A 10236-nucleotide genomic window follows, 5' to 3' on the forward strand; every position below is an offset into this window, starting at 1 on the left:
TTTCTTCAGGAATGTCTTCATACTTTAGATTCTTGTCTTGATGAGTGAAGTATGCATTCTGGGAACGCCAAAATTGTTTCCTTTCCGAAAGGTTCTTCCGGTATCTGATGTTCCTTTCTATCTTCCTGTTCCGCATCTGAGATGGTTGATGATGAACATTTGCTTTTGTTTTTGCTGACCCCTTGATCGGTTCCATTTGAACTGCGGTGGAATTACTTTGAGCTGAAGAAGCCGAAGGAATGGTTTCTGTTGGTGAGTGAACATCCTTCTGAGGAGTATCTTTTGTACCACTAGTGCTCGGCTCACTGAAGTTGTTTGGCTTATTCAAAGGTTCGGGTATATATCTTCCTTTGCTCTTCCATGAAGTTCGTTCAGATAAACCAATGGTTTCGTCTGCATTATCAATAGGAGCTTCCCAGAAGTATTCATCACAGCCATCAGCATTGTCTTTGTCTACAATGGCTGCAAGTTCGGCTGTTTGATGTTCAGTTACTCCTGTTACCTTGTATACTTGATTTGGAGTAGTCCTGACCTTTTGATACACAACAGCTTTCTTAACTAATTTTGGGGACTTTTGATGGGACAACCGAGCGAACTCTACCGAATTTTCAGAAATAAGATTCTTGTGATTTTCTGGCTCGGTTTTAATAAATTCTGAGCAGTCAACCGTGTCCTCTACAGAAATTTCACTCATATTGTCATCCTCATCAAGCTCAGATGCATTTTCAACATCAATTTTGTTTTCTGAGCTTACTTTGGTGTTTAAAGAGTCAAATTTTTGCATGGTTTCGGTCCTCAGTTTAAGTCTGTCATTTTCATCCAAAAGATTTTTAAGCATGAGCTTGTGGTCTTTAGATTTAATGAAGGACTCAATTTTGTCCAGTCCATACATGTAGGTGGGATTTATGTTATCAGATGATATCACACTTTCACAGTTATAAGCTTCGGCATCGATTTCATCTTCCTTAAATTCCAGGAAGGGCAAAATCATGCGGTGAATTCTTTGGCCTATTTCACAATCCAAGTGGAGCTGAGTAATATTAGAATACAGACGTTTAGCAATTAAACAAAAAACATTTCGTTGTTTTAACAATTTCAAATTGTCTCTTTGCAAATAAATGTTTTCATCTTTAACTCTGACTAATTCCGATTCCTTTAACTCTATCCACATTCTCCGCTCCTCACTCTTCGACGCTGCCCTGCTCAATTGATCAGTTAGGTTAGAATTTGTGACCCGAGTTTGAGTTAAGCTACTATCTAGATGAGATATTCTTGTATTAACACCTTTTAGTTCTTTCTCATAAGAGGATGATGGTATTTTACATGAAACAAAAACAGATTGTACCTTCTTTATCAGTTCATCAAGCTCATTGAACTGCTGGCTGAGTGGTTTGGCTGTGAAGCACATATCCTCTTTTGCATTCTGTCCATCATTGCCTCCATCGGTGTTGTATCCCCTCAATTGAGATACGTCAGAAACCATAAGGCATTTACCACCACTGCCTTCTTCCTTAGACACGAACGCCTTTCCATGAGTAGGCTGCCTCACTTCCTCGTCTTCTGAGTCAGTAGACCAAACTTCCGTGCTACCGAACTCATCACCTGGAACAGAACCCTGCACAATAAGGGCATTACAAGGCGGGTTAGCAGCAGAATTCTTCTTTCTCAACTCATCTAGCCTTTTCTGCAACACAGCTTCCTCATCGTTTCCATCATCTTTCTCAGCCATTTTCTTGAGGACACAGTCCTTAGCATAATGGTTTTTCCCACCACAGTAAAAGCAGCTCACTACAGAGTCGCCGTCAACCTTTGGTTCCTTCTTGTGCTCCTCAACTTTCGGTTCATTAACCACCTTTTCTGAGATGTAACTTCCCTGCCAGTTTCGGTTTTTGTTTCTGGGAAATTTCTTCTTTATGAACCTTTTGGGATTGGATACCATCAAGGCATAATCTTCTGATGTGAGATCATATTCTTCCAGGCTGAGGTCTTCATCCTCCATAACGGCTTTACTTTTTGACAAGAGAGCCAACGAACTGAGACCGGAAACGACATTCTTTTCTTGCACCACGTTTTTCTCTTGAGACTTGAGAATTCCCACCAGTTTCGCCAAAGAGTATGATTTAAATTGCTCATGGGCTTTAACTGTGGAAACTACTGCTCTCCACTTAGACCTTAGACCATTCAGGAATGTAACTTTCTGTTCGATGAGCTTCCTTTCGATATCATGTTTGATCATCTTGCTGAGAAGATGATTGAAGCGATCGAATGTCTGGGTTACAGATTCTTCAGCCCCTTGTCTAAATTCACCAAACTCAGATAGAAGCAGAGTTTGAATAGAATGTTCGAGATCTTCGTCTGTAGAATACAATTCACGAAGTCTGTCCCATACATCCTTCGCCGTCGTGCAAGAGCTAACCAATCTGAATGTATCGGACTGAAGGGCGAACCGGATCAATCTTAGTGCTTTGATATTGCATTGGAACTTGTCTTTTTCATCTTGTGCAATGTCTTTCACGTCCTTAAGCAGATCATTGTATTCTTTTTGAGTTTTAATGACTCTGGACGTTGCAGAATGAAAAAACGGTCCGTTGGTGATGGCTTCCCAAATCAAATACCCATTTTCCTCCGACCCAATAACGTAGTCTTCGAAATGATGTGCCCATACTTCATAATCGTTGGTGTATAAGATCGGAATCCTTGTCGTCGAACCAATGCTGTTTGAAATATTGATAACGTTTGATTGTGTCGCGTCCATTATGATCGTAAAAACCTGTTCAGAGATCAGACTTGTAATAAACCGGATTAGGGCAAAATAATAAATATCAAGATACGTCAATAAAGATGACGGCTCAATAAATATTAATGATTGCGGAAAAACCCTAATGAAAATCTTTTTCACAGAAAAGATGTGTATCAATTACACAGCCTCCTGCTCTGATACCAATTGATGAGATTATAGAGTCTTTTAATCTATAGAGATCGATTAGATCTTGAACAAGTAAATAAACAATGACGGTTCAAACACAGTAAAATAATAGAACAAGATTGAATCAAACGAGTCGAATGATTAAGACAAAATCCTCAGAAGAGCTCGATCAAGAACATCAACTGTAGAGGATTGGAAGGTTACAAGTATTATCAAATAAACCTTTAGTCGTCTGGAAAATATCGTATTCTCAGATCTCTCAAACCTTAACCTAATATGCATGCAAGCATAAGCTTATATACAAAGCATAAAAGACATACGGTTGGACAGGCCCAAACCGTAAAACAAAGAAATAAAAACAAACGAGCCCAAAAGACGCAATCTTCTAAGCCCAACATACTACACAATGTAATCTTCTAACTGTTTTTATGATTTGAATGTTGTCTTGCATGCTAGTTTAGGCTTTATGCTTTGGAAAAACAACATTACATGTATAATTAGAGAAAACTTAGATCCAAAGAATTAGGGTTGTATGTGCACCATAGGAATGTTAGAGTGCATAAAACCCATAATTAAGCAAGTTTGAGACTTGCTTACCAGAAAATGAAAAGGATGAGAAGTTGTTTTTGGATCTACTAGCTTCCTTCTAAATCTCCAAGCTCCTCCTTCTTCAACAAGCTTCAAAACACACAATCTTCACTCAAAACAACTCACAAGTTCATACAAGGCACTAGGGTTTTGTGGATTAGGGTTTGAGACTTGGAGGCTGGAAATGAGACTAGCAAGTGGGGTTTAAGATGCTTAAATAGGGTGCAAAACACCAAAATTAAGGTTTCATTATGGCAGACCTACTCATCGATTCGAGGCTCTCAACTCGTCGAGTAGGCGACTTAAAATCTCGCGGCCAATCTCGTTTCTACTCGATGAGTCTGGGGCTCCCAACTCGTCGAGTAGCTATTCAAAAGTGAATAAATTATAATTAAATGTGTACCAGGAACCAGACGTTACATTTTCTTTGTCATTCCCATAGAATAATACTGTCCACTCGTCCGCACAATCGATGTTAATCCAAATTTGAACCTAACACTGAATAATACCCTAATCAATAGAGTTTTTCCACATTTAACATTTTTTTATTTAGTTTGGAACGACAAAATTCATCAAAGAGATGTTGTTTACTAGAAGATGACAAAAGAGTTTATACCGTGTTTAGCTTAAAACCAAGAAAAAAAGGTTTTTGGGATTAGGGGTGGTTCTTGGTTGCACATTAAAATACTTTCAATTTCAATAAATGGATAATCGGGTAAACGAATAAACAAAGAACATAAAAAAAATATTAACAAAGCTACTTATAGTTACAATACAGAAGACACTCAAACTAGAATAAGAAGTCTGGAAAAACTTATTAATAACATGTATATTCATTTGAAAACATAGAAAAATTTTCTTTATATTGTGAACTTCACATCCGGATTCCTTATCGATTTAAGCCACATATATGCCATCACGCGCGAGGATATGCTCCACAACACGTCCGGGCCTTTTACCATCACACGCTTTCCTTTCTTTCCCGCTTTTCCAAGCCCGTAAGCTACCAACCATTGGATCGACGTTAGCCTCTGCTTTTGTGTATCCCAGTCATTCTTTTTCCCTCCACTTCTAAGTTTCAAACCACCAACATTCAGACCCGCAACTTTGAACTTCTTCTCTTGAGTTTCTTGAAGTGGTTCATCTTCAACTGCTATGGCATGAATCAACGCGATAAGTGGACCCCCAACCGCTTCATATTGTCTTAAAGGATCCCGCATTTGAATCACAACCGATATGGTTATGGTTTCTTCTTCATTCGTGGAAGTTACAATGTTGTTATCTTTCATCCAATTTTCTAGGGGAATCGCGTTCTCGAACGAACTACTATTATCTTTACTATTTGGAGAAATATCAAACGGGGTGTTTGCGTTTCCTTCAGTTATATCGGCTTGAACTTTCAATGCTTCAACCGCCATTTCTTCCATTTTTTGTAATGAAAACGCGAGAATCTCGTCTCCGGTTATACCATTTCGGCCTAGATTTCTATGAGTTCGCATCAACTAGATGTTTTGGGTCATAAAAGTTAATTTACACTCTAACAACTATTAGTTCTTTTTGATTTTTTTTTTTAATTTCTTAGTGTTTAGTTACATAAGTTGATTTGAATTTGGTTGCTTATTATTTTCCTATTTTAAGTTGTCACCCAATGTAAGACCTAGGTTCTTCTGTCACTACAGGACAAGGCAAGGTTTTATACTGCAATACATTCTTTCTTTAATGAAGAGGTAAAAATGTAAAGCTCAAAATAAGTTTTGTTTCATGTTAATTGTGATTGTGGCTTTATTTCTATAAATAATTTAGTATTCTATATTTTTGCGTTCAGGCCATGTTTTGTAGAGCTACTACTAAGCTTTAGAAGTTAAGTGACTAAGTTACAAAGATTATAGAAGAAAGGCGAAAACCGGATGTATTTTCTTTGGTTTAGTAGTTGTTTTACAAATCATGGTTTGATTTCATTCGGTATAAATAAGACTTTAACTTTTTGTATATTTGAAAAATATGTGACCTTTATGAAGTATAATAATATGCAAAAAAAATTATTTTTTTTTAACAAAGTTGATGTTAAACGGCTTGTGTTACCATTCATAGCAATTTACTTTGATTTCATTTGTAAAATGTTTTTTTTTTAATTTCAAAAATAGACCAACAAATAAAAAATATATATTCTTTTATAGCATTTTAGTTTTCTTAAACAGTCATTTATAGCATTATATTTTGTAAAATAGATTATTTTTGAGTATTTTGAACATCTAATGAATTTTTTTTAAATCTTTTTTATAGCATTTTACTTTTTGGATTTTTTAAAAAAAAATCTATCAGATTCTTGGCTTGAAATTGGTACATCTGATTAAACATATTCTATACCATATTTTGGTGAGTTTTGTTGGTGTCCCTAAGAGTTGTATTAAAATCACCAAGAATCATGATAAGTTGTTTATATTCAATCGTTTATTACAAATGGTTAATAATTATGACTTTTTACAATAAAAATTTATTTATTGTTGTAACCGTAGTTCCCACGGGTTATAACCTAGTATATATATATATATATATATATATATATATATATATATATATATATATATATATATATATATATATATATATATATATATATATATATATATAAATTATGTACAGTGTAGGTACCCATACGTAACATTGTTATATAAACGGACCACAAGCTTCACCCTCTGCATTTCTTGTATTTGGACTCTTTCGCGCTATATGCTCCTCTCTCTGCGCACTTAGCTTTCTTTGCTTTTTGGTATTGTGGTATTGCCGGCTTTCTTCTCTTTAAGACTAAGATCAAGGGCTCTTACAGAGTGAACACGTCATTCATATATATATATATATATATATATATATATATATATATATATATATATATATATATATATATATATATATATATATATATATATATATATATATATATATATATATATTCTTGCAATTCGATACCCTAATCAATAGGGCTTTTCCACATTTAACATTTTTTTATTTAGGTTGGAGTGACAAAATTCATCAAAGAGATGTTTAGTAGAAGATGACAAAAGAGTTTATACCGTGTTTAGCTTAAAACCAAGAGAAAAGGTTTTTGCAATTGGGGGTGGTTCATGGTTGCACATTAGGTGTTTGGTAAAATGCCCTAGAGAAATGTTTTTTTTTTTTCAGGAATTTGGAACTCTAAGTAGGAATACTTTCAATTTCAATAAATGGGATAATCGGGTAAGAGAATAATCAAACAACATAAAAAAAATCTTAACAAAGCTACTTATAGTTACAATACATAAGACACTCAAACTAGTATAAGAAGTGTGGAGAAACTTATTAATAACATGTTGTATATTCATATGAATACTTAGAAAATTTTTCTTTATGTTGTGAACTTCACATCCGGATTCCTTATCGATTTAAGCCACATATCTGCCATCACGCGCGAAGATATACTCCACAACACATCCGGTCCTTTTACCATCACACGCTTCCCTTTCTTCCCCGCCTTTCCAAGCCCGTAAGCTACCAACCATTGGATCGCCGTTAGCCTCTGCTTCTGTGTATCCCAGTCATTCTTTTTCCCTCCACTTCTAAGTTTCAAACCACCAACATTCAAACCCACAACTTTAAACTTCTTTTCTTGAGTTTCTTGAACCGGTTCATCTTCAAAAGCTATGGCATGAATCAATGCGATAAGTGGGCCCCCAACCGCTTCATATTGTCTTAAAGGATCCCGCATTTGAATCACAACCGATATGGTTATGGTTTCTTCTTCATTACAGGAAGTCACAATGTTGTTATCTTTCATCCAATCTTCTAGGGGAATCGCGTTCTCGAACGGACTACTATTATCTTTACTATTCGGAGAAATATCAAACGGTGCGTTTGCATTTCCTTCGGTTATATCTGCTTGAACTTTCAATGCTTCAACTGCCATTTCTTCCATTTTCTGTAAGGAAAACGCGAGAATCTCGTCTCCGGTTAAAGGGTTTTCGTTCATATTCCAAATCCCAGATGAAATCCTTTCTTTTCTTCCTGTTGTCATACCGGTAGCCATGGATTTAACTGTACTTATGGCACGTGCAGCACTGGAAGTTGCTCCTTCTTTGTTCCTCCCACTTATGATTGCTGAAGCAATCCCTTCGAATGCAATCTGTTCCGCTGTTTTACCTTCAACTTCCTCTATCGGCATCAATTGTAAGATCTCTGAGCTTAGTTCTTCGAAACCCATGGCTGCCATTTCTTGAAACATTTCAGTTCCAGTTAATTTTGAATCTAAAACCATCGGTCTTGATATCTGCATTGCTAGCTTTGGAGTGTCTTTCTTTCCCATCAGATTGTCAAGAGGATTCATGGATACCAAGTACCCGCCATTTCTTGTTTGAATCACACAACCTAATCCCTTTCCCAAATTGGGTATGAAAACCTTCTCGTCTTCACCATCAAAACTTGAATTAGTGTTTGCATCCTGTTCATACAAAGCTTCTTTTCCATCTTCGTTCTCAAGCATTTGGAAAAACTCTCGGGTCACTTTATCTTCGTCTTCATCTAGTCTTTGTGACTCTGTTTCTTCATCATATTGTTCATCGCTCTTCTCCTCCTTCATCATCGATTCAAGAGCTTTAATCTGCTGTGCGATTAAATCAAGTTCTGATAACCGATTTAGATGAGCTTGATCTTGCACGATTTCCTTCACGACTTCACTTGAAACCGATCTTTTGTCGGAATTATCCTCCGATTGTGTCCCCTCTGTCCCTTCTTTATCTAACACCTCAACGCCCTTGTCTACAACTTCAAAATCTGGAAGGTCGAGATCCTCCATCTTCGGTTCTGGCTCCTCAGGTGGAGGTGGTGGTGACACCTCCACCACTGGAACCGCCGGTTCCTGAGGTGGTTCGTCAAGATTCAGGTCGTCGATTCCTTGAAAGTCGTTTCCTCTTCCTTCCTGAGAAGGTGCATATGTGTCGGCTCGATTTTGCATTCTTGGACTAGCAATACTGAAAGATGATTTAGACTGTTTACGCCCCATTGAAGGAGAGAAAAGTTTGGATTTACCCGATTTTTGTCCTTCGACTTGATTATAAATATTAGCTCCTCCTTCTTTCTCCATAATCTGAAACCCAAGTTTCATGACTAATTCACCTCCTTTCGCTTTTCCAGACAGATTAAAGCTCATATCCCATTGCCGAATCCTTGTTCCTTCGATATTCTTTTCTACAGATTCCAGGATCAATTGGCTCAAGTCAACAGTATGCCTTCCAAAATCAAGCTCCTCTGCATCAACTGCAAAAGCATGGATTACAAAAGGGCGAGGCTCGAATTTGGCCTTGGCATTTCCACTTCCTGCAGGAACGCTGTACACGTGGCACCTGAGAAACAAAGTCTCTTCGAAGTCAGCAGCTCCTTGAGACACCCTTGAAGGCATTGTTTGAACTGCGCCGTCTTTTGTTTCTTTCTTCCTCACAGAAACAGACAACCGGAGCCCGTTCATTGATGCCGGCAGACCTTGAATAGTCACGACTTCAACTGATAATAAGCAGCTGATCTTCTGTTTCCCAATATGAGAAAGAACCCGAATTGGCTTCCAGTTCCATAGTCCGGATTTCTTCTCCGATGATGAAGAATCGTGTTTACTGTCTTGAAATAGATTCTTAGTAACTACAGGGTCTTTTTGACTGATTTCTTCACTCGGACGAGACTTCCATGGAGATAAGGACATTCTCCGTGATCGTGGCTTTGGATTAAGTTTGATCCCGTTGTCATGATCATCATCATCAGCACGATCGTTTTTCCCGGTGTTTAGAATCGGAGGGATGGAGGTTCGAGAAAGAACAAGAGAGTTGGTTCTTCGATTCTTGGTGGTTGGAATAGATGAAGTGTTGGTGTTGTTTAGTGTCTGGCTGAGAGCTTCGAGCTCCTGCAATAGTTGGGTGTTGGAGTTTCGTCTTTCTGGTTGGTTGTTTGTTGCCATGGTGGATGCCGGTGGTGGTAGTGGTGGTTGCTGGGAAATGGGAATAAAGGAGAAGATGGATTGTTTGTATTGGTGAATAGTGGCTGGTTTTTGTGAGGTGGGAATGTTGCCATGAAAGATTAGTTTGGAAGATAGCGGGTGGTGTTTTCAGGGCCAAGAAAATCGTGTGGGCATGGCATGTGAAGGATAAGGCAATTTAAGAAAGTTTTGACAGAGGTGGATTTGGTGAAAGAATTAAATGTTTGCTTCTCTACGACAAAAAGACTACGATGGGTGATGTTAGAATGGGTAAAAATCGTTATCCGTAATCATGAAAGGCACCGACCAACAAGTAGGAGTGTTCAGCCGTTCATGACAAACGGTCCATGATTTTCCACACTACTTACTATACACAACATAGAGAAGAGAGAGGACTCATAATATTTTAGGAATGCGATTTAATATATTATTTTTTTATGATAAGTAAAATTACAGATCAGTAACAATATTTGGGACAAAACGGTTAAACATTAAGCAACTTTTATATGATTTTTACAGATTATTGTTGGCTATAAATTATAATTGGGTTAATTTCATAGCTGGATAACGAAATTTCTAAAATTCCAAAAAACACCGCTGAATATAATTGAAAAAGGTCACTACAATGAACTACTTAGTATTTTTTTTTAAAATATCATGTTGACTTCCTATACTGTAGGTTTAATAGGTCAAACATACTTTTTGTTAATGTTAAATTCGGATAACGAAC

General features: G+C 37.1%; 1 protein-coding gene across 1 annotated transcript; it reads right to left on the minus strand.

Moving 5' to 3' along the window:
* Positions 1-6757: 6757 nt before the first annotated feature.
* Positions 6758-9638, minus strand: PMI1 (plastid movement impaired1). Its single transcript, XM_078978946.1, has one exon. The coding sequence runs from the start codon at positions 9486-9488 to the stop codon at positions 6897-6899; it is 2592 nt and encodes an 863-aa protein (XP_078835072.1). The 5' UTR covers positions 9489-9638; the 3' UTR covers positions 6758-6896.
* Between the last annotated feature and the right edge of the window lie 598 nt (positions 9639-10236).

Source organism: Lactuca saligna, chromosome 2, assembly GCF_052625555.1.
Source record: "Lactuca saligna cultivar CGN05327 chromosome 2, ASM5262555v1, whole genome shotgun sequence".
In the NCBI taxonomy this organism is placed as follows: domain Eukaryota; kingdom Viridiplantae; phylum Streptophyta; class Magnoliopsida; order Asterales; family Asteraceae; genus Lactuca; species Lactuca saligna.